Source organism: Cavia porcellus, unplaced genomic scaffold, assembly GCF_034190915.1.
Source record: "Cavia porcellus strain 051 isolate PalLab524CR breed Dunkin Hartley unplaced genomic scaffold, mCavPor4.1 scaffold_6, whole genome shotgun sequence".
In the NCBI taxonomy this organism is placed as follows: domain Eukaryota; kingdom Metazoa; phylum Chordata; class Mammalia; order Rodentia; family Caviidae; genus Cavia; species Cavia porcellus.
The window spans coordinates 49,663,942-49,690,197 of NW_026947489.1; the positions used below are offsets into that span (position 1 = coordinate 49,663,942).

At 39.0% G+C, this 26,256-nt stretch overlaps 1 gene segment (V, D, J or C); it reads left to right on the plus strand.

The window, feature by feature from the left end:
* The first annotated feature begins 15,514 nt into the window (after positions 1-15,514).
* On the plus strand, positions 15,515-16,205 carry LOC134476305 (T cell receptor beta variable 7-9-like). The segment is given in 2 exon segments: positions 15,515-15,674; positions 15,772-16,205. Coding segments are annotated over 2 exon segments (483 nt in total).
* The last annotated feature ends 10,051 nt before the right edge of the window (positions 16,206-26,256 follow it).

Below are 26,256 nucleotides of genomic sequence, written 5' to 3' on the forward strand. Positions count from 1 at the left end.
TGTTCAATGATCCAAAACACACTCAGTAATATGGTTATCTATCTTCTACACTTAAACATATATGCAGTTATAACCTTTAGAGCACTTTCTTTTCTTTTGTACAATGAATATTGCACATTTTGGGTTTTATTACTCCCACAGTTCTTATTACTTTTTTTGAAGAGAGTAAAACCAAATGCAACATATCAGAACAGAGTCAGTCAAATCAAAAGGATGGACATAATAGATAATGTACAAACAAAATATAAGGTGATCAACAATGGTTACCATACTTCCTCTTGCTATTTTCAGAAGAATTCAGAAGAATTGGCAGTTATAATAAAATTGAACTAAACAGTAAAGAATAAAACCAAAGCACTGGAAACATTACAGGATTTTAAAAGAAAATAATAGTCAACCAGAATGGGCTTCATAATGATTCTTATTGTCTTCACAGTTATGCCTATACTTTCGAACTTGGTACTATCAAGCAAAGCAGAATAGAGGAAAATCAGTCAAAACAAGATGGGGAGAGCAATACAGGATTTCAAATCAAGTTAATAGGAAATCAAAGTAGGTTACTATAAAGTATCCTGCTATTTTTAATTTATTTTTCCTTAATTAAAAAAATAAAAAGAAAAAAATAAATAATTTTTAAAAAGGGGGATTGAGATAAAAGAGAGCATAACAACAGAACAGTACAGGTCAAATTATAACCATTTAAGCAAAATAGTGTTTCACCACAAGATATCCTGACATAAAAATTGTTACCATAGTGTCTCTTTCCTTGAAATGTTTGAGTATAACTTCTTATACTATAGCACCAAACATATCAAGACACTATAAAACCATTCAAAAGAATGACATTATTACAGGGTATTTAGAACCAATTGACAGAAAATGAACAATGGTTTCTATATAAACTCCTTGTCTATAAAAGTTTTTGCTTATATTATCATATATAATAAAATCCAATAAGATACAACCTTTTAAGACCAATGGAGACAGAGAAATACACGTTTGATGGGACTTCAAAACAAGATGGTACTAAATTAGCACTAGCTATTATGATGTCTTGTTTTCTCCAAAATTGCTGTTCCTACCTTCCAATCTTCTCTGCCTAATCTCTGTTGAGCTCTTTTTCTGTCGTTTGTTGTCAGTTTGTCTTCTTCATTTCATTTTCTGCTCCATTCATTGTGGCCTCTCTGCCACTATTTCTGGAATCTTGGTATTTTCGTTTTTTAGACTATCCTGCAGTATTCTCTGTAGAGTTGAATTAGTGGTTTCAAATTCCTCTAGTTCATCTTTATCCTGGAAGTACCTTGTTTTCCATCAATTTCTAGGGACAGTTGTGCAGGATATATCAATCTTGGCTGGAGGTTATTATCTTTCAAAGCTTGAATTATTTCCCCCCATGCTCTTCATGATTTGATGGTTGTGCCAAGAAGTCTGCTGTAATTCTGATGGGTGTTCCCTTGTAAGTGATCTGTTTCTTGTCTTTGATGGCTTTTAATATTCTTTTCTTATATTGGATTTCTGGAATTTTGATTATTATATGCCTGGGTGTAGCTCTGTTTGGGTTGTAGGTGGCTGGAGTCCTGTATACCTCATATATCTGAGTATCTTTACCATTTGCCAAATTAGGGAAATTCTCTTGGATTATTTCTGTGAATAGCTTTTGTAGTCCATTTGTTTGTGTCCCCACTTCTTCTCTTATGTTCTTAATTCTTCAGTTATAGATCCTCTTATCATCTTCTAGCCTTTGTATTGTTGCTGTTTGGTTTTTTTTTTTTTTTGCTATTTTTAAGAAATTTTTCATTTCATGCTCCCATATTACAAATCTGCCCTCCAGTACAGATAATCTGTCCTTAGTTTCTTTCAAGCTGTTATGCCAATTTTCAATAGAATTTTTAGTTTCCTGGTAATCTCTTTGAACCTGCTTTACATATTCTATGTTTTCTCTATCTTCTACATCAAACAATTCCCCCCTTTCTTTCTGTTCTTCCATTACACCATCTGTTTTTCTTGGGTAGTGCTTAGCATTTCTCTAACTCTTCTGCTTATGTCTTGCTTCAGGTCATTGATAACTTCATTCCTGATCTCGTCTATGAGGCTCTGGAGATAGCGCTTTATGTCTATTGGTGCTGTGTTTGCTATTGTGTGTTTCTCAGGATTGGGGCCCGAGGACCCTTTCTTGTTGCTCCCTCTTCCCATTTTCTTTGTTCCTTATATTTAAGCATGTATAGGAGGCCCAGCTTCCTTCCCTGTCGGCCACAGTCTGTTTGAATTGTGCTGGCTAGGTGTTCCCGCCCACCACAGTGGCACCAGGGAGACACAGACCTGGGCAGCCTATGCTGGGCCCGCCCCTCCAGGTCAACCTACTGAAGGCTTCACTGCTAGGGTTCACCTCCAGGCGCTGGGACCTGAGTTGGGCTAGCCTATTGGGTCTCAGCTAGTGGCGTCTCACAGGCCAGGCACTCCCCACCAATCCTGCTTGAGAGGGCGATATGTAACTGAAGTCACTGCAGCTTCTCATTCCGGGAAGTCTGCCCAGTCCGAGTATGTCTTCCACTGAAGCCTCCTTTTCTTTGGAAGGGTCCCAATTTGCTCACTCACCGAGGGTTGGTGCAGGGTACCCAGCCAGTCATGCTCCCAACTCCTTTCAATGCTTCCCACTCTCCGAGCTTTCATGCCTCTCTCCCAGCTGTGCCAACCGGGATGCAACAGAGGCTGCAGTAATTCAAATCACAGTTTCCAGTGGCGTAGGTCCAGGTTCCATTCTGAGAACTTATCTGTGCCTGCTGTATCACCAAGATTGCATTTCCACATGGTTTCTCTTAATTTAGTTCATTCCTGGGTCAGCAAAGAATATCCCCCCTTGCCTGGGACCTCCTGTCTGGCACTGTTCCTAGATTTCCAGTGCAGGTTCTCAGAGAGCCACTGCCTGCTGCTATCTATCCGCCATGTTCTTCCGGACCGGCAAGTAAAATTTTAGAAGTGAAAATTGCCTTGTAGGGGAGGAGCATGGCAGCTTCACTACACTGCTCATGCATTTGTCAGGGTCAGTGACATCACTGAGTCACAGAAACCCCAAGTTCTACTTCCCCAAGCCAGAACTTGAAGACACAAGATCACTGCCTTCTTTGAGAAATGGAAACTGAGCTCTTCTCCTGGGTGACCTTCAGTGTCTTGTGGGCAGGTGAGTGCAGGCTATATATGGGCTTCTTTCTCTAAAATTCCCAAAACATAAGTAACAGTCCTTCCTCTCTGGGCTCTTCACCAGGCTGTATTTCTCTTTCATGGGGCATATAGAGGCTGGAATCACCCAGAGCCCAAAATTTGAAACACTACCAGACCATCAAGCATGACTATATGTTTTGGTATCGGCAAGACTCAGGGCATAGACTGAAGCTGATCCATTACTCATATGATGTTGACATCCAGAACAAAGGAGAAGTCCCTGATGGATACAGTGTCTTCAGAGGAAAACCAGAGGATTTTCCCCTCACTTTGGACTCAGCCACCCTGTCCCAGTCATCTGTGTAATTTTGTGCTACAATTTGATGAGGAAAACAGTTGTGACTTCATTGAAAGAAAGGGGTAAAAGCATCTGTTTGTTTTAGCCATGCTCTCAATATACAGGGGGAATCATGAAAAGGTATTTAGGACCACGAGAAATGCCAGTTTTAGCTGATTAAGAATATTTTTCTTTTGTGATTTCTTGAAATAACAGAAGATGCCAAAGAAGGTGGTCAGAAATGAGAGAGCTTGTAGATTTCCAGTGGGAAGTTTTGCTGAAGCATCAGATGGCAACATCCAGCTGTCAATGTGAACAGGAGAGGTGAGAAGACCATCAAGGGCTGCAGTATGGCATCCTGGCAGCATGTTCTGGAATACTGCATGCAAGCAAAAAAAGAGACACCTTCCAGGGTCAACAAGTATTTGACTCCACAACTTAGGTACCACTTTGCTTGAATTATGTGACTCATCTCTGTTTCCTTTTAATAATTCTGATTATGGCTGATGGTACTGCTCTCAGTCTTACTGCTGCACAGTAGACTTATGCATTTTAGGCCTAATTCATATCCGGTAATCTGGAGACTCAGTGATATCACTTCATGACTTGCAGTTCCTGGACAAAGAAGCCACCATCCTCTTTTGCACCTGTGAACAAGGACCATGATCCTCTGAGGAAGCTCTATTGTGCTTTGATCCTACCATGGACCAACACATTCCTCTGCTGGGTGCCTTCTGTGTCTGAGAAAAGCTGAGTCTTCAGAACCAAGAACTGTTTCAGCACATGCATATGAGGGATGACTAAAAATTTTTTGTCATTCTATTTCAAACTTCTGCCCCCACAAATTGCATCAAAGCTAAAGTCCCCCATTCCTCCAGACACAGAGTCCTAAAGAAGGGACAGACTACCATAGTTCAAAGGTGTGATCCACTTTCTGAACACAGTTGCCTTTACTGATATTGACAGACTCTGGTGCAAAACCTGGAATTTCTGATGTTTTCCAGAATGAATTTCCATTGGATGCCATCAGGAATGCTTCAGGAGAATGAGTGGCTCTCTGCTGAAAGGCCTGAGGGCAACTTCCCAGTTTTGAAAATCCAGCAAGCAGAGCAAAAGCACTCAGTTATCTCTTTGCCAGAAGTTTGAACACAGTGGGGCACAACTACCTACTTCCTCTTCAGAAATCTCATGCACTCAGCTCTGCCCACTGATCAAGGGCCCTAGAGAAAGGAGTCACTGTCTTTTCCTTCAGTAGTAAGAATAACTGCATTCAGAACCTCAGAATACTGACAGCAGGAGGTCAGGACATTAGTTTGGACAGATAACACTGGGCAAGTAGCTCAATAGTCACTGGAGATGCCTGAAAGAAACTGTTAAACATTAGAGTTTTGAAATGGTAATCAGCTGTCTAGCAAAATAATTCCAACATATTATAGGATTTAAAATAAATGTAAAGGCCTAGTTGCCTGAATTCCACCTGGCATGCTGGAAAGTGCCTACAGTGTTATCCAGCCCATGAAAGCTTTGTTGCTTTGCTGGCAGACTGATAACACCCAGTGTCACCTCCCACATCACTGTAGGATTCACCAGGAAGTCGTTCTAGGCCTATCTGGGATCTGCCCAGGGACTCCAAGCTGATTTCAGCTACCTGCCCTCTGCCAGGCAAGCTGAAAGTGCTCACAGCACTCTCCAGGACACAGGGAATATTTGCCACTTTGCTCCTGGACTGGAAAAGCGCTGCCCAGAAAACCCAAGTGGCTGGAGCCATCTGGTAAAGTCTGTCTCATCACCTCCACTCAATTAGGGGAACTCTCTGCAATAGGAAGAGATGTTCTCAACCCAAGAAACAACTTAGACCTTGCATTCCACTTCCCTAAGGGAATATAGCACAATGACAAAACAAAAGAGCCAAATGCAATCTCAAACCTCCAACCCATACCAAACAAGCCTAGGAGGCATGGGCATAGAACAAAATGTAGGCTATACACCTCAAACTCTTGAAATGATAGCAACTGAAGTAAAGAAACAACTCTGGGAAGCTATAAAAGAACTCAGATCAGAAACAACCTCTCAGTTAAAAGAAGAAATGATAAATATAATGAAAGAAAGGCTGAACACATCTAAAGAAGACATAGTTAAAATTAGAGGAACAGTGCAAACATATGAAAACCTTTAACAATATAAAAAGCAAATAGAATGTATGCAACAGATTAAAAGAAAAATACGGTAAATCAAAAATTCTATTGAAAGCTGGCAAAACTGCCTCAATGGAAATGAAGAGAGAATTTCAGATTTTGAAGACAAGTTTGCAGCTAGTGAACAGAAAAGGAAAAACCTTTTAAAAATAATGAGGAATCAGGAAATAACAATTCAATACGTGCAAGATGATCCATAGAAAAACAACGTAAGATTGATAGTTATAAATGAAAAAGGTGACAACACAAATGATATCAAGAGACTATTTATAGAAGGAATAAGTTAAAATTTCCGAAACATGAGAATGGATACTGAAATACAGATCACTGAAACATTTAGAACTACAAATGGCCTTAACCAAAATAGAACTGCATCTGGATATATAATAACCAATATGCCAGATATGCAACAGAAAATAGAATATTAAAAGCTGTTAGAGAGAAGAGGCAGATCACCTATAAAGGAAAGCATAGGAGAATCACAGCAGACTTCTCAAAACAAACAATGAAATCAAGAAGAGTATGCAGTGAAGTATTTCACATCCTAAAAGAAAATTACTTCCAACCCAGAATAATGTACCCTACAAAACTATCCTTCAAAATCGATGGAGAAATAAAATATTTCCATGATAAAGAACAGCTGAAAAACTTCATGACCATTAAACCAACCTGCAAAGAATACTGAAACACGTCTAGATAGACATAGGAAAAAAATGCTAAACAAGGCAAACAAACAGACTGGAAAGATTAAGAATCAACAGCAGAAACATAACCTGTCAAAAATAAACCAATGTATTTCAGTTATAACCATTAATGCAAATGGCCTCAATTCACCAATTAAAAGACAATGACTGGCAGAATGGATCAAGAAACAACATCCAAGTATGTGCTGTCTACAAGAAACTCATCTAACCCAAAAGGAAACTCATAGATTGAAAGTCAAAGGATGAAAAAAATACTCCATGCAACAAGAATCGCCCCAAAAGCAGGAGAAGCCATTCTCTTTTGCAGACCATGTGAACTTCAAACCAAGAATGACCAAAAGATATAAATAATACTATGTACTAGTTAGGGGAAAACTTTAAGAGGAAGATAAAAGAATCTTAAATATATATGCACCAAGTCTGGGAGCACCCAGTTATACAAAACAATTACTAATAGAAATTAAAAATCAAATTAGCAATAACACAATTATAACAGGAGACTTTAACACCCCCACTGACACAAAGAGACAGATCAACTACACAGAAAGTCAACACAGAAATATCGGAAAAGAATCGCAAATGTGAACAAATGTACTTAGTGCACAGGTACAGAGTGTTCCACCCAACAACATCAGAATATACATTCTTCTCAGCAGCAACAGGACATTCTCTATAGTAGACCATATACTATCCCACAGAACATGCTTATGTAAATACAAATGAACTGAAATTATCCCATGTATGTTATCAGATCATAGCACCATGAAACTAGAAATTAATGAGAGAAGAAACTACCAAAACACCACCAATACATGGAAATTGAATAATACACTACTGAGCAATCAATGGGTCACAGAGGAAATTAAAGAAGAAATCAAACAATATCTACAAGCAAATGAATATATAAATACAACTTACAAGAATCTGTGGGATGAAATGAAAGCAGGCTTCAGAGGAAAATCTACGACAGTGAATGCCCATATCAGGAAAACAGAATAAACACAAATAAACAACCTGATGTTACACCTCAGACATCTAGAAAAACAAGAACATGTCAAGCTCAAAGGCAAACGAAAGGAGGAAATTATAATGATCAGAACAGAAATCAATTCAATAGACTAAGAAAACAATACAAAGAATCAATGACTCAAAGAGTTGGTTCCTTGAAAGAATGAATAAAATTGATAAGTCCTTAGTCAACCTTATTTTAAAAAGGAAAGCAAATACTCAAATTCATGCAATAAAGAATGAAAGAGGTGAAATCACTATAGACCCTGTGGAAATACAGCAGATCTTTAGTACCTATTTTGAAATCCTCTACTCTCATATGCTTGATAACACAGAAGAAATGGACACATTCCTAGAAACATATGAATTACTAAATCTGGCTCAAAAAAAGTAAAACTGCTGAATAAACCAATTTCAATTAATGATATGGAAAATGTATTTAAATCCTTACCAACAATGAAAAGCCCAGATCCAGATGGATTCACTGAAGAATTGGATAAGAAATTCAAAGAAGACCTAATGCCAACACTCCTAAAACTCCTTAATGAAATTGAAAGGTAAGAAATTCTCCAAAATACATTCCTGGAAGCAAGTATTACTCTAATACTAAAATCATAGAAAGACTCAACCAAAAAAGGCCAATCTCAGTAATGAACATAGATGCAAATATTCTCCATAAACCATTAGCAAACAGAGTGAAGCAAATCATCAAGAAGATTATATATCATGATTGAGTGGGATTCATTCCAGGAATGTAGCGGTGGTTCTACATATGCAAATCAATAAATGTAATCCAATATATAGATAGAACAAAAAATAAGAATCACATGATCATTTCTATAGATGCAGGAAAAGCTTTTGATAAGGTCCAACACTCATTTATGGTAAGAACGTTACAGAAAATTGTAATAGATAGTCTTTACTTCAATATTATAAAAGCCATCTATGACAAGCCAACATCCAGCATAACACATTAAATGTCCAAAAACTGAGAGCCTTTACTCTCAAATCAGGAACAGTAAAAGGATGTCCATTTTCACCACTCCTACTCACTAGTGCTGGAAATACTAGGCAGAGCTATTAGACAAGATAGAGAAATAAGAGGAATAAGGATAGGAAAAGATAAAGGTAAATTATCATAATTTGCAGACAGCATGATGCTCTACATAGAAGACCCCCAATACTCAATTGAAAGTGTCCTAGGTATAATAAATAAATTCAGTAGTGTAGCAGAACACAAAAATCAAGAGCATTCTTATACACAAATAACAAGTTCACTAAGAGAGAAATAAGAGAAGCCACATCCTTTACCATAGCATCTAAAAAATGAAATACTTAGATATCAGTCCAACAAAAGACATACAAGACCTGTTCAGGGAAAATGATAATATCTGGAAAAAAGAAATTGAACAAGATTTCAGGAAATGAAACATGGTTCTCTTTTCATGGATAGGAAGAACAACTATTGTAAAATTGGCCATTCTCCCAACACTGTTATACAGATATAATGCAATCCTCATCAAGATACTCTACTAATTAGTAATAATACCACTAATATACCTCATGGATCTAGAGAAATAATTCCTAAAATTCAGCTGGAGAAAAGACCCAGAATAGCAAAGGCAATTCTGAGCAGTAAAGGCAAGGCAGGAGGCATCAGAATTCCTAACTTGAAGTCATACTACAAAGCTACTGTAATAAAATCAGCATGGTCCTGGAATAAAAACAGACCTGAAGATCAATAAAATAGATGAAAAGCTACAACTAAAACTACAAACACACACCACCACCTTACCTTTAATAAAAGAGAAGCACTTTCACTGGAAGAAAGATACTCCCTTTAATAAATGGTGCTGCAAAACTGGCTCTCCATATGCCAAAAACTAAAACTAGACCCATGCCTGTCACCTTGCACTAAACTAAAGTCAAAATGGGTCAAAGATCTAAATACTAAAACAGAAACACTAAATATGCTGGAAGACAAAATAGGTAGAAATCTTGAAGACATAGGTGTAGGTGAAGAATTCCTGAGCAAAAATCAAACTTAATGGGAAATACTTTCCAGAATGAATAACAGGGATCTCATCTTATTAAAAAGATTTTGCATATCAAAAGAAATCTCCAACAGAGTAAAAAGGAAACCCATGAATTTTGAAAAAGTCTTAGTCAATTGTCACTGAGACAAAGGAGTTTTGTCTAGAACATATAAAGAATTTTTTTAAAAATCAGACCCTCAAAACTCGAAGATCCAATCCAAAAATGAGCATCTGAGATGAATACATAGTACTCAGATAAAGAAATACAAATGGCAAGTAAATACATGAAAAAATGCTGAACATCATTGTTTGTTAGAGAAATGCACATTAAAACCACACTGAGATTTCATCTCACTCAAGAAAGAATAGCCAGGATAAAGAAAACTACCAACACCAAATCCTAGAGAGGCTGTGGGGAAAAAGGAACACCTCTGCAGTGTTGGTGGAAGGGTCGACTGGTGCAACCACCATGGAGGTCAGTCTGGAGGTTTCTCAAACTGCTGGAATTGGAAGTCCCATTTGACCCAGCTAATCCACTTTTAGGCATATCCCAAGAATAAATGAAAGCATCATATCACAGTGATATACGTACACCCATGTTTGTAGCAGCACAATTTGTAATAGCCAGATCTTACAAACAACCTAAATACCCATCAACTGAGGAATGGATAAAAAAGATGTGGTACTTTTATACAATGAAATACTACTCAGATACAAAGAATGATCACATTGAGATATTTATAAGCAAGTGGATGCAACTTGAGAGCATACACATAAGTGAAATAAATCAAACACACATGAGTAAATGCTGTATTATCTCCCAAGTGTAAGAAATGATAAGCGTATATAAGATACAAAATCCTCAATAAATACAGTGAAAGGGTAAGAATCTTCTCAAACGGGGAAAACTAATATCTCAGGAAAAAGCAGAATAAAGAAAATGGAAGGGAAAATAAAAGATATCTAAATTTGTATAAGTACACTTAGGAGAGTTAACATGATTGTGCTACAAATTCTATAAGTTCATAGAAAAAAAAAGCAGTTAATAATCATAGCATTGGAAAAATGTTGCATGTTTGCCTCAAGTGACCTGTGGAACTCTTAAAGATCCCAATGTAAAATATCAGTCTTAGTTTTGTTCCTACAACCGTGTTTTAAAGTCCTGTGTTATTATTGTTTGGGGCTCTTTGCTATTGTTATCTATTTGTCTTTCTCATTGTAATGGTAATCTTGTTTAGTTTTATTTTGTTTTTTTTGTTCTAATACAGAAAGGATAACTATACATGTAGAGGCTTATACATGCCTAGAGCTTCTCCTAACAGTTTATGAGAATGGATTATATTATGTGCGATGAAATGAACAGCTATTTTTAATAAAAACAGACAGGATGGTATCCATTGCTGATTTTATATCATCATGCTGTGAAATCCAACAATGCTTCTATCCTTGTTCATAGTGGTTTTAGTCTCTTTTGTATTGCTTAATTTCAATATGCATAAAGGTACCGACAGGTATTTGAAGAGAAAAAGAGACATTATGGCAGCATTATCAATTTTCATATAGTCTTGTTCTGAAGGCCTGTAATGCCTTCATTATCCTGGTTTGATCAGTTTTATTCTATTTTGTTTTGTATGAATTTGTGTGTGAAGATATAGACAATAATTTAGAAGAAAACAAGAGACATTATGGTAGCCACTGTAGATCTCATGTGGTCTTGTTTTGAAGTCTGTGCCACTTACATTGTTTTCTTCTGATGTGCTTTGTTTTGTTATGTTTAGTTTTACTCATTTTAATATAAAATAAAATAAATGTATAACTCAAATTGATAAAAGTAATTGTATCAACAAGAGAAAATGATTAATAAATATCACAGAACTGTAAGTTTTTTCTAAACTGTGTGAAATTATTTAAAAATAGGCTGTGTTAAAATACAAATGCATACTCTACAGCAACCACTAAAAAACAAAGCAGATGTATAGCTGATAGGCTAGATGAATGAATGCATTTATTAAAGCTCTCTACTAATCCACAGAACTGCCTCAAAACAGGATCAAGAGAGATGAGGCCAACAGAAAAGAAATGCAAGTTGAAAGGGATAAATGTAACAAGATCAATAACCATATCAAATCTTAATTATCTACCTACTCTGAATGAGCCAATTAAAAAACATAAGCTGTAATACTGAATTTAAAAATGCTTGCTATCTGTGTGCCTGTGTGTGCACATTTAATGTAGTCTACAAAGGTATTAATAATATTACGTATGAGAAATAGACATATACATAATAGAATTTCTCCAAATGCATCATGAAGAAAACAGTTAAACCCAAGAAAAGGAAGGAAAGCATGTAACAGGCACTTCCAAAAATACACGATATCCTAGAAGTCATTTTTATCTTCTTGGACTTGTTGGATCATTTCCCCAGTTGCCCAGAGTTACTGAGTGATAGAATTTCCTGCTGGCTCCTCTGGGTGTTACTTTTCCTTGGGAAGCATTTTGCCAAGCTCCCACCCCATTCCAAGTGCAGGTAGCAACGACTGGAGGCTTTCTCACTTCCTACAATACAAATTGATAAGATTTTTCATTTAGTTTCCTGTTTTCAGAAAAAACAAGAAAGAGAAATTTGCTTCACATTTCCTTCTGTGTTACAAGAAACACTGATATTACTGCAAAGCACCCAGTTTTCAGGCACAGCAGCAATACTAGGACATCTCGGTGACTGCCTGGCTACCCACGTGAGGGCGCTGTGGATTCTCCAAGTGTGCCTTGAAGCTTCTTTGCTTGGTGTTTGCTGGGGACATGGATGCATCAGAGTCTGTGTTAATTAAGATCTTTGTACCACTGCACAAATGTTCATGTGTTTGTCACCATTGGGAGACATGAACTGCAACCTTAGTCTATAGTCATAGCCTCTGCAGGAGTCTATGAATGAGGTGAATGTGATGAGGCTTCAGGGGACACCCTGGACCATCCTGGCCACACTGTCTGAGATGAGCTAGAGAAGCTGAGGCGTGGGTTATCTGAGCCACTCTTCAGTCCTGGGAGAAGCTTCCCCAGCTCATCAGAAGCTCAGCCTACTTGAGGAGGACCTGGCCCTTGATCATGCCCTGGGGTGCAGCGATTCTATTGGAGGGGAGATTGAAATCCCTAATGTTACAGGCAAATGCTCCAAACAGAGAAAAGAGAGAACAGAACAGAACAGCTGCTACCTAGTGCAGAAGACCAGCACTTTGTGTAGGGAGATGCCCTGTCTTGTCTTTCCAGACTTAGCTTGGGGACCCAGGGTCCTCTGCTGTCTGACACTTTGTCTCCTGGGAGCAGGTGAGTCCTGAGAAGGGGTGCGATGGCTCCTGGGCAACAGCTCTTTATTATTGCTGGAGCATCAGGTTCTTACTGTTTAGGCGCTCGTTTCTGTTTCCTTTTCCCTTAGATTTTCTAGATGCTGAAGTCATCCAGTCACCAAAGCACCTAATCAAATCCAAGGGAGGGAAGTCCACTCTGATATGCTACTCCACCTCTGGATTCACCAGCATGTGCTGGTATCAGCAGGCTCCTGGTCAAGGCCTCCAGTTGGTCATTAAGTTTTATGAAATGTGGCAGAGAGCTAAAGGAAACATGCCTGACTGATTCTCAGGTCAGCAGTTCAGTGACTATCACTCCGAGCTGAACATGTGCGCCTTGGAGTTAAGAGATACTGCTGTGTATCTCTGTGCCAGCAGTGTGACACAGGCTTGCAGAACCACTGGCTTTCTGCACTCCAACCTTGCAGCACCAGCTGAGGATGGCATGGGGAAATGGGCAGGTTGTCACCTTAACCCAAGCCCTGTGGATGCCTGCAGTGCTTTGCTAACCTCTCCCACCTCTGCTGTGCTCAGCCACAGCGCTCATGGAAGTTCAGGTTCTAGGCCTGGAGGTTGCTCTCAAGCCTCTGCCTGGACCTTTCAATTTCAGCCACTGGAAGGGGCCTTACTCTGCAGGTGTGTGTGGGTGGATGCAGTGTGATTGAAAATCTCATGAATATTTAAGTTAAAAATAGATTACAGAAAAGGGCACATTGTTACTACCCACCCTCATTCTCTCTCTTGCTTTGAACACACTCATCCCATCGTTCTTGCCACTTTATGAAGCAGTGGTGGAGATTTTCTTCTGTGTCTTAGTTGTACTGCGTCTATGTCTTGAATTGATTCAGATGTTTACCTTTCATAGCTATTTTCACTTTGGGCCAGAGCCAGAAGGTGCACAACACTGGACCTGATGAATAAATCGGGTGAGGACAGACTGCGACATGTGTTTATAATGCCCCTGGGTTGCATCATGGAGGAATTCTGATTACATCTTATAAAGCAGCTCTCTGAAAAGACACCTAGAAGTGTGTCATAAAAGGTCAGGAGCCATGGAACAGGTGCATGGGGAGGGTTGCTTTAAGGAGGATTAGTTGTCAGGTGGCATTTCCTCTAATATTTTTTTTTTAATCTTAATCATTCCCTGTATATTCTTACACTCTTTCTGTTATGTGTTTTAGAGGAACGATAGATACTAGGGTATCTGCTTCATAGATGAAGATTTCAATGTCATTTAATGGACTGGAAACTGTAAGAGCCACATTGGACTTTCCCAATGTCTCATATTCAGAAGCCTGAGAACCAGGATAGAAGCCATACATTTATGCCTCCAAAGTTAAAGTTCACCTAAAATCCCATGGTGGTCCCTGATCTTGGTCCTTAATATGCAGCAGAATTCCATTGCTTTCACTTCAGGACTGCTGGAGCAGTGGGAGGAGATAGGACATGGTTACTATGCCTAATTTGCTGTCAACTTACAGGACACATAATTCAAAGCCAGACAATATTTGTCCTGTCATATCTCCAGAAGATGCTGTGCATTTTCAGTAACAGAAATTGTGTGAATCAACCATGAATTGAAAATTAAATACAAAGGTGTTATTGCTAGGAGATAGGATATTGATAGGAGACTCTTATCTCCCCAAAGAAGTTAAGATGCTGTTTGGAAGAGTATTGTTGTTGGTATTTAGGAAACCATTCTCACCGCTACACAGTCTGATGTGTTTTATCCCAGAAACTCAGCTGGCAGACTTTGTTCCTCACCCTCTCCTAACCATTATGGTTCTTCTGTCTCTGAGGACCAGCAAAGCTCTGGACATAGATGGAGAAGCCTTCCTAGGCTGACCAGGCTCCAGTACCAGTCTCTCAAATAAATGCTACACTGATTTCCTTCTGTTTCCACATCTGATTCTTTGTATTCCTCACTGGAGTATAGTTGGAAAAGACATCCTTCAGGAGTCCATTAAGATGTGTAGTCACATGGAGAAGGCCTTACACTGACCTATCTCCTGCAGAGGAAACAACAATGCTCACTGCTAGTGAATACGTCTACATTTTTCATATGAGAGAATTTATGACTCAGTTTTCTATGTCATGAATACAAGATCTTCTGAGTGAATACAGAGCATTTCTCTTTCACTTTGGAGACTCTGTAACTGCAATTTGTGTCTTAGCAAAGAATTCTCTAATTTTTCTCTTACTCTCTCTCTCTCTCTCTCTCTTCTTTTTTTTCTTCTAAAACCAGACTTTGAACCCTAGCCTTGATCAAAGTGTCACATCTGTACAAGTGCCCTCTCTGAACCAGGGAATGCTAGGAATGTGTCTCTGTCTGCTCCCATCCATTCAGTGGGGAGCTCACTCTTAGTCCACACTCCTTTCCTTGTTCTCAAATATCCTTGAAGATTTGGGCCTTAGATACTTACTAAATTATCTGTGCACACTGAGACTTGTCAGGACTTTTACCTACTTTTGTCTCTGTATTCTTTGAATTCTATATACTGAGGCCCTGAAAGCTTCTGCAAGGAGTCTGTGAACTGGCTGTCAGAAAAGACAATGGGTCCTACTACTCCATTCAGGTCTTCTACACTGACTTGCTGTACTGAGCCCTGTGGTATTAGGGAGCCACATCGGTGGCACTACTTACCATCAGGTGCACACTGCAGGACACTCTGTGTTCAGCCTTGGGGCATCTCATGTTCCTTATGGTGTGCAGGTTCCTATCTTTCTGGTACACCTCTGCTTCTATGGCTGCAGCACAGGCTGTGACATCACCAGATCGCTTCCTTTGCACTACTAACAATCAGAGTCCCAACTGGGACAGACCTCAGGCCTGTGAGACCCTACCATGGACATAATTCTCCCCTGCTGGATAATCTTTGGTCTCCTGAGGGCGGGTGAGTCCTGGGAGTGCTTGCAATTTCCCATCCAGCCTTTAACTGGGGATGCTTCCAATCCTTCACCTTATTCTCTTTTTGCTGTCTGTCTCCACAGCACACATGGCACCAGGGGTCAAGCAAACACCCAGACACAAGATCACTGAGATGGGACAGCCTGTGACTCTGAGGTGTGACCCCATTTCTGGTCAACAGAACATCTATTGGTACCGACAGACTGCAGAAAAAGGCATGGAGTTTATGGCTTACCTTCTTGATAAGACCCCCACAGATAAGGCAGACTTTTTCAGGGATAGATTCTCAGCAGAGAAGCCTGAAGGATCATACTCCAATCTGAAGATTGATCCTGTGCAGCTGGGAGACTCAGCCATGTATCTCTGTGCCAGCAGTGCAGCCACAGCCACACACAGACATTTCCTGTCCCTACAAAATCTCAGTACCTCCCCCACTCCCCAGCCTCTGAGTGGCCCTTCTTTCCTCTGGAGGCAGGGATGTGTAGCTGGTGCAGTGGTTGCTTGTAGTCAGGGCTGAAAATTAACCCTACTCATCAAAATAGTCAATAGAAACAAGGATAAATCAAGCAACTGTATTTGGGAAATACTCAAAGGATAGGGCTTTGGACCCAAGGATATGAAAAATGTGGCCACAGGAACAACCTGTTATGGCTACATAATGAACCTACATCTTTCTCGGTTTTGTTTTTTTCTATGCAGTAAAACATATCTTCCATCTTTGATTGAAAAAGCCTTCTATAGAAGAATGGCTTTCGTGAGGTTAATAAAGGTCTCCCATCTTCCAGAAGATACCAGTTCTGAACACTGTATGAAGGTTCGGAAGTAAGAAAAGTTCTGGAACAGTAGACAGCAGAAGCAAAAGCACCTGAGGTCTCTGCACCCAAGACGGGTAGACAGGCTTGTTTAGGGATGCCGGTTGCCTCTGTGAGCGTGAGCTCACACTGGGGATGCAAACTGGAAAGAGAGTGAAATTCAAATCACTGAAAATGAACTGTCTACTCCGTAGGTGATCTGTGGAAAGAACCCTGATTTCTTAGCATTACGATCCTTTAACAGTTGGCAAAGGCTGATGTAGAAAAGTCCTTATGAGGAAAGCTCTGGTTTTCTGAATAATAAAACACAAAAATCACATGTACTCAGTTGAATAAAATAAATAAGAAATTCTGTGCTAGCCTAGTTGAATACATCCATTTGTTACCTACCTACTTATCCATTCATTCTTTCATTCCCTTATTCTATCCATAAACACCTTCCACCCAAGGTATTGAAAGTATGTCTGTGTCTATGTAGGAAGACTGTGGGATTCAGGTAGAAAAACACGACAGGACCATATATGTTTCAGGGGTCAGTGTGGCCTAGTTAAAAAATTTCCTTCAATCATAAAGTCACCAGCTCTTCTTCAAAGTGTTTTCACAAGGAAAGAAGGAAAAAATGGAGATGTATAGCCTCATATTTATCATTCATAGTTGGGGACATCTGAGGGTGAAGGCAGGGCTATTGATTACACATGGACATCAGACATAGAGTGGAGCAGGTTATATCTTACACATGTCCCAGCCATGGAGCCATGAGACTTCTCCTCAGAATCCTGAGTAGAAAGCAGCTTCAAAACTGTCTTGACTCTGATATTAGCTGACTATATCTTCCTGAGCACTGGGCCCTCTTCCTTCTGGATGCACACACAGGATACTTGTGGCTGAGACTTGGAAGACCTCTGCTCTAAGTCTCCCACTCATCCTCCCAGTAGGTTTCCTCTATCATCTCTTAGAAGGTTGACTACAGCCAGCTGCAAAGAACTATAGAGGGAGGCCACACGCAGCACTCAGTCTCCTTTTTCTGTCTCCTTCCCCTACAAAAGATGAGTCATCATCAAGCAAACGCTCATGTAACCAGAGCAGCACAGCCAGGCTCCTCTGTGTATCAGTCACACTGGTGAGGGCTGGGCACTGAGATTGTATCCCAGGCCTCTCCAACAGGCAGGTGACCTTAGCCATATCCTCTCTGTCTTCCAATCCTCCCTTCCCCTTGGCTCTGCATGTGGGAGAGAGCATTGTAAGGAAAAACTAACTTTATCTCAATAGCATCCCCTTTTAGCTCCTCCCTGTGTCCCACTATTGTGTTTTATTTTTGAGTTCTGATTGAAATCACATTTCGTTAAGGTAGCCAGTTCCACTTTCTCTTAATGTGGTGTCTTCTCCTGTATTGCACTTCAGATTCTAGATAATATTAGGCTCAATTCTATTTTTATGATATTTTTATAGGCAGCTAAGTTAGATAAAATATTATAAGCAATCAGACAGGGCTAGGCCCTTGAAGGGGCCACTGCAAAAAGTGACATACCTTGCAAATGTGCAGGGAAACAGATACCTCTGGCTATGGACTAGACCTACAGACAAAAGATAAAACAAATGTACCCACATCCTATTTATAAATGGCAGAGATTGATATTCTAAACAAGTATCTACCCCTTTGAGAAATCCTGAAGGAGCCACTAACAAGCACCCCTACAGAAAATGCCATTTTATATTCATGCCCACTTGCTAAGTGACTAGCTCCCCCATTCGATCCTCATTTAATCAATTTTAGCTGAGCAATTATACTTGTAAGCTTATTGGTTGACCATAGTTGCGTACCACATATATCTCATGTCCATCTTGCGATTTTCCATTTTTCCCCACCTTGGACACACCTCCCACTGAGGATTTGCTCTACAAAAATCCCTAGAAAAGCAAGGGTCTGAGGCAAACCCTTTAGGATCCATTCTGTCTCTCTGTCAGACAGAAGATTTCTGTTTCTCAATAAATATACTCTGTTCTTAATCTCTGTTGTTTCTAAAATTCATTCTTCAATTTTAGAGAACATGAACTTGTACTGGACGTATACCAGCCTAAGAGTTTCTTTCCACTATGTTAATATTAAGATAACCCCTTCTGCCACAGTGTTATAAAAATCGGGCATTATTTGCAAAAAAAAAAAAAATGCCAAGTACATGCCAAATATTCCATAAGTGTTAAGCATTCTGAGTATAATTTCTGAAGAATTTAATTTGTGCAGGAAATTATCTTTGTACTTAGCAGATTATAGTTTAGGAGGCTGGAGACTAAACAAATCCAGTGGATTTTAAATGATGTGTCCTCTAAGAAGTAGTCATGTTTGTTACAGCATAGGCCAAAATAAACAAGGATCACTCAGTAGAAATGCTAGTTCTCTACTGAGTCATGGGGCTTCTCAGCAGGAGAAAAGGGTTCTGGAACAGCAGCAAACTGGCCTCCCTTCTCCACCCCTCATAGAAACACTGGCTGTATCCTTAACCGTGTGCTGGGGGATACAACTACAAGAAAATCTTAATCAAATGCAGAAAATCTCACTACAAAGTTAGAACAAAAGCAAAACTGTTTATGAGTGAATAAACATTAACCAGACCATGACCAAATTATAGATAATGTTCTAAGAAATTGCAAAGATAAAACACAATTTCAATCTTTCATTTAGGCAGATGTGGCTCATCACATGTGTGTTCTCAACATAACTGGAACTAGTCCTCACCTTGGCAGCAAAGTACATACTCTAAAATAAGTCAGGCTTCTAAATTAGAGTCTGCCTTCCTAGGATTAGCTCCTACTTAACTGGGCAAAAGAGTCAACGTGCACTCAAAACAGCATATATGCAGATGGATTACAAATAGGTAAAAATGTGCTTCACATCATTAATTATAAAAATGCATAATGAAACCCTAATAGCAAGTCAGTAGCAGGTAAAAGACATTTTTGAAAGACAAACTTAAAATTACTCCCACAGAAACTGATAACTCAAATATACTGTATCTATGTGGATAAAAATTTGCACTCATAATTAATTAAAATCATTTCTACATAGAAAACTAAAATTCCAGGTAATATCAGAGTAAAGTCCACCAAGCTTATCAGTTTGAAAATTTTGAGAAAAGTACACTAATCCCAGACAAACTCCTTCACAAAACAGGACAGGAGAGTCTCCTGCCCAATTTGTTTTATGAAGCTAGCGTTTATTAAAATCAAACACATTAGAAGAAAGGAAAACTATAGAGCAATACAACCTATAGACATAGATGAAGAAATCCAACACAACCAAGACAAATCAAATTCACAATATAATATTAAAAACACAAACTAATAAATAGATAGGACTTGTGCCATAAATGCACACATTTGAAAAACCATATTAATGGACTAAAAATTACATAAACATTTTAATAGATAACAAAGTCTTTGGCAGAATTAAACTTTCTGATAAAAATTCTTAATTGTGAGAAGTAAAAGCAAATACTCTCAACATGAGAAAGGGCAGCTCTGAATTACCCGCAGCCAACATAATTCTTAAGAGTGGAAGACTGAGTGCTATTCATCAAGAGTGAGAACAAGTCAGGGTGGTCCAGCCATGCCCCTTCTATTAAACACTGTTGGGGAGAGTCTAGCCCATGCAATCATACAAGAAAGGAAATAAAAAGCATTAAGATGCAAGTAAAGTTAGTAAATAACCTTTGTGCAGATATGATGCCATATTGCATGTAGAAAATTCTACGGAATGAATGAAATACTTACAAAAGAGGGAAAAATGAGTCTAGCAAACCTTTAGAAAACGAGTTATACTGTATTTCTATGTCAGACCAATTATATTAGAATTTGAAGTTAAAAGGTCATTATAAGCCATATTAACAAAAATATTAATTACCAAAGATAAATTTAATAAAATAATTGTGATGGATATTGGCTGGAAGGTAACAGAATATGGAAGGAGTTATAACCTCATCTTGGTTGGGGTGGTGTTACCAGAGCATCCTCATTTGTCAAAATACAAATAATTGAACACAGTGATACGTATTTAACTGTGTGTAATAAAAGTCTTTCCAAGAAAAAGAGAGTTCACAATGATTAATATTTTATTCAGTCTTCTGAGTAGTGCTCTAAACTCACTTAGGAAAATATGCTGCGTGATATCAGGTATCAATACACTTTTGCTACCGAATAAGACTATTTTCACATAAGTCAAATTATATGCACTGTAGACCCTTGCACACCAGCAATCCCAAGAAGTTCAGCTTTTGCAAACTCTGATTTCTTTACACTCCTCAGGAACTTAGAGCTGCCCACTGCTCCTGAATCACCTTATCCCTCAGACTGAACCCAGCATTGAGTGACTCTTGATTATTACCAGCTGCAGGCTGGAGCTGCCTCTGGGACTCAGCTAGTTTCTCAGCTGCCTGAGAACCTGGCCTGTCTGCTGCGTACTGGCCAGGATTCAGGAAGGGCGGGGTTGAAAATTGCCACACTTAACCGTGGCCAGTGCTCTGGTTTTGCTTCTGCCTTTCTAACCTTAAAAGCAAGTTCCTGCCCAGATGCTCAGCACTTGCTGGTTCCCCATGAAGCAGGAATAAGCTTCTGCTTCCAGGGCAACCTCACTGTAATATGTCTGGACCATTGTTGACTCTCTGGTTGGCGGTCTCCTCTCTAAGTTTCTCATTCACTACAGTAGGGTAGCTGTGTCTAGATGTTTTAAAATACTAGCTGGTCTCCCATTACTGTAAAGGCAAATATGAATAAAGTTAAATTACTTAATTATCTGAAGAGAGGGGAGAAGGCTTCCTCCACTTTCTTTCTTTCTTTCTTTCTTTCTTTCTTTCTTTCTTTCTTTCTTTTTTTTTTTTAACTTTAGAAGTCCTGTAATCCGGGTTACTTTTTGTCTTCCTGAAATGTGTGTATATCATTTTAAATTTGGAATGAAGTAATCGAAGTAAAATAACAAGTCTTAGGAGTTTGTGTTAAAGCTCCTTATTATTATCCTCATGTCAAAAGGGTGAAACAAGTAAATCACATGTTTTTCAACTCCTTTCGAGCGTCTATTACTTAATACCTAGGAAGTGAGCAGTCTGGTAACTGAAAGAAAAATAATTTGCATTGGTCAGTGCCAATTAAGATATTGAAAATAACACAACGTTGTCAATAAATTTTCATAGTAAGTTTTCTTTTCTCATTTTTTTGTTCTAATCCTTTGGATCCTGGGATAAAGCTCAGTATTGTACACCTACTTGGAAAGCACAAGGTTCTCAGTTCGACTCCAAGTACCAATAGTAATAATCACAATCTTTGGTGCTCTGTGACTAGCTCCAAGTTCATGTGGACACACAGTCTGTGTGTTCATTTCAAGTGAGACTATGTCAAATTTGAGTCAAAGCACTTTGTGTGGAACTTGGTTCCAGGTGAGCTATAAGCTTGTCAGGTCTGAAAGTGTGTCTAAACTATGTGACAGTTAACTGTTGTGTCCACTTGAACAAGAAATCCCCAAATGCTTGCATAGTATACTTTTGACTGGGGCTGAATGGATTTACTGAAGCCAGAAGACCCACCCTGGGTGTCAGTGGCACCAATCCACAGGCCTGTGTGATGACTGGAGTAAGAAAGGAAACAGAGTAAGGTTTGCTTCTGTTTCTCATAGGATCCAGGCTTAGCCTTCACTTTGGACATATTCTTTCCTTGTTTCTAGTGCAGACTCCTAAACCTAGCATTGCAGATTTTGCCTGGATCCTTTGAAACTCCAAAGAGCAGACATCCCTTTTGCCCTTCCACACCTGACTCTTCAGGCAGCTATTGTAAGCCTACATCGTAACTCCATATACAGATATATGATCATCTCTCTATTGGGACATATATGCGTATGTGATTAACATGGTTCACGAAGTTAATTTGCTCCACAGTTCTGGGCCAGATGGTTACAGTAGTGCTTATCACCAGATGTGGTTTTCACAAATAGAAGCACAATTTTGCAGAGAGCTTCTGTTTGCTAAGTGAATTGTGAACCATGGCATTATCACACACACACACACACACACACACACACACACACACACACGTGTGTGCACACACAAACAAACACAAACACAGATACATACAACTTATATACAATCTTTCTTTTAAGCATTCACTGATACAAGTTAATTACATTAAAGCCTCTAAGATATACTCCACTCCACCTAGTACGTACTTAAAGTAGCCTTGTTGAAACTAGAACTTTGGTTTTCTAACATCAAGTCCATTATGAAAAAATGTCTAATTTTTAATAGTATCAAATGTTTCCTTGATTAGTGGAATTTATAGATGAATGTGACTTCCCATAATTTTAGAGACCAATATTCTGTTTATTTTGAGATTTGAAAAGTAAAATATTTAGGATAAAGAACAATAACAGTAAAAGGCAATCCCACCATGAATTAGCACAATAATTTCAAAAATTTAAAAACATAACACTCTAAAGCCAATAAGATTGGCTACTATAAAAATCATAGGAAACAAAAAATTAATAATAAATGTTGATGAAGATGTAAAGAAACTGAAGTTCTTGGCATTGCTGGAAGGAAATTAAGAGTGCTCCCACTCACTGTTAAAAACGTTATGACAATTTTTTAAAAGTTAAGCATGGAATTACTGTATGATCTAGCAATTTCTCTTCTGAATATACAAATGAAAATACTGGAAATGAGCACTAGAACTGATATTAGTACACTAACGTTCCTAGCAGTGTTATTTCCACGATCCAAAATGTAGAAATCACCTACCCAAAAAAACTGAGGAGTTTTTAAAATGTGATATAAACTGGGTCTAATTGTACCCACCTATAATCCCAGCACTCCACAAGGATGAGAGAAAAGCATCACAAGTTAAATACCAGCTGTGAAAAATTAGCAAGATTCTGCTCAAAATTAAAAAAAAAAAAAAGGACTGAACATGCAGCTCAGTGAAAGCGCTCTTGATTTAATCCTCAGTACGGCTGAAATAAAGTGGCATAGCATAGGAATATTATTCAGTCTTAAAATGGAATGAAGTATGATGCACGCTGTGATATGGAGGAACCTCAAAGACATTGTCCTATTGGAAAGAACCCAGATGCAAATAAAGATATGTGTTAAATAACTCCAATTATATGATTGACTAGAATTAATCAAATTTGTAAAGAATAGAGCATGGAATGATAGTAGCAAGAGACTTGAAGCAGGAAAGGATCTTTCTTTCCTAGTACAAAGGAAAGGGGCTTTTGTGCAATTTAGACAGAAATCAGGAATTGGCAGATGAAGCTCTGTTAGCACCTCTGGACTTTGAATCCCATGACCTCTCTGCTCTTAGTGTTAAAGCTTTGGACTCTATGTGGCCAAGTGTCACAGACGGACTCTATCTCTGCCAGATATAGCCATTGGTTACCACTGGTCAACATTGGCTCCGTCTGCAATTATCAGATGCTACCACCAGCCAATGCTGGTTTTCCTCATGCAGGTCTCTGTGGATGGTCTCTCCTGATTTCTGTGGCCACTCTCTGGAGGTCTTAAGCTCTAGCAACCCCAATTGTTTGCACCCATAGCTCTTTTCTAACTCAACCACATGATCTAAACTGCTTTGGGATGAAAATCCAGAGTAGATTTCCAAGAACTTCCAAGATCATATAAGAACTGAGAAACAGATTACAAGTAAATCTGCAGGACCGCCTTATGAAAGTTTTATCTGAAAATGGCCTATTCTATAGAACATCAGGTCAATGTAAGAAGTGAAAAAAGAGAGCTGCTTACATAGGAGCAACAGACCTGTGACTGGTTAAATATAAGTCCATTGATTGGTCCAAATTGAATTCTATGATTTGGTTCCAATTCAGTTCCACTGATTTGGACCCAGGTATCATGAACCAAAAATTCTGAATCTATGACCTAAATTAAACTGCTCTTAATTTAAGTTATAGATATTGAATGTTATGCCCCAGTCATGAAAAAGCTAAAACACATTTAACCTCAATTTCCTCCATAATTTCCCTATTTCCAAATATAGTAAAGTTTGAGTGTTAGAATTCAAAGTAAGTTGTAGAGAGCCATAGCACGCTAAGTCCCTAATGTGCAAAATCTTTTTACCCACTAGCCCCAGAATGGGCCCTGTGGCACTATGGATTTCCCACTTTTTGTGGGGAGTAACGCACAGAGCTGTCAGCCAGGGACATACAAGGTTCAAGAAAAATGTACTTTCACACCTTTATCCACTAATACTTTCCATCACACATGTAGGAATTTGTAGTTTGTTTTCACAGCAGGGAGTCAGAAACTCCAGCTATACAATGCTTAGCAACCATTTGGAGCTTCAAAGAGATAAGGAAAGGTTTGATGCTAGATTCCCACATCCTGCATGTCCTGAGTAATGTCAGTCAGAGAAAAATATGCTTCCAAGAAGAAAGAATGGGTGTGTGGTGTAGACACAGGGCCCAACCCCGGCCCATCCTGGAGCTACCCACTGTATCTCTATAATTTTTATTATTCTATCAATCAAAGACCTAACTGGGATTTCAGATTAGCTGAGCCCAGAGACATGGTGGGAAAAGAAGCTTGCATGGGCATTATATATCAGAGAAGTAACATCATATCCTAATGTCCAGTCAAAGAACTGATGTTCACAACTCCATCCTTCAGTGGACCAGAACCCTAAGCAGCGGCTCATATCTGTCCTATCCTGACATGAGCTCTAGGTTTTTCTGCTATGTTGTTTTTCTCTGGGAGCTGGTAAGTCCGGTAAAAAAAAAAAAAAAAAAAAAAAAAAAAAAAAGGACTGTATACCCATTCTGGATGTAATATCTCCCAAATCTTCCACATCCCTTGAGAATACACCTCAGGCTATTTCCTGGGTTCATTCTTTATCTCCATTTCCCACAGGCCCAGTGGAGATTTGAGTCATCCAGAGCCCAAGTTGCTGGATCAAAACAAAAGGACAAGTGACACTAAGATGCTCCCCATGCCTGGCACCAGAGTGTGTCCTGGTAACAATGGGGCATAGTGCAAGGCCTTTAGTTCATCTTTGAATATTACAATGAATTGCAGGGAACAAAAGGAAACATCTCTATTCAATTCTCAACTCAATTCCATGACCCTGTCTCTGAGTTGCAAATAAACACCTTCAATTTGGGGGACTCATTTGTGTATCTCTCTGCCTGTTAAGGGGACAGCACTGCAGAATACCCATCATTGTATGCAACTAAAGTCTGACAGAGATCTCAAAACCTATGCACCCGCATGGGTGGTGCATGTGTATTATCCCAGTAGGCTGGTGAAGCAAAATGTTCACAAACAGAAACCAAGCCTGGAAAACTCAGGGAAAAACTGCTTCAAAATAGAAAAGGATAGGGCCACAGCTCAGTATTAATGCCATGGCTTCAACCTGTAGCCAAATAATGAAGAGAGAGAAAGATGGAGAGACTGAGACAGAGAGACAGAGATGGTGGAAAAGAGTGACAGAGGGAGAAAGCAAGCAAGCAAGCAAGCAAGCAAGAAAGAAAGAAGAATAAAGAAAAAAATCCTAGATTGTGAGGTTATAGAAAGAAAGAAAAATGATCTCAGGTCTCTAGAAAGTGCAACAAGTTCTATCAGTAGTAGAAGGCAAATTAAGACTGAATAGCCATGTGTTGCTTCAGTAAGTTCTCTCCAAAAACACTTTGTATGACCATGTACCACAAGTGGTGCCAAAAGAGGAGTCTGTAATGTAAGAGCCCTTATTTTCTGTATAGAAATTTTT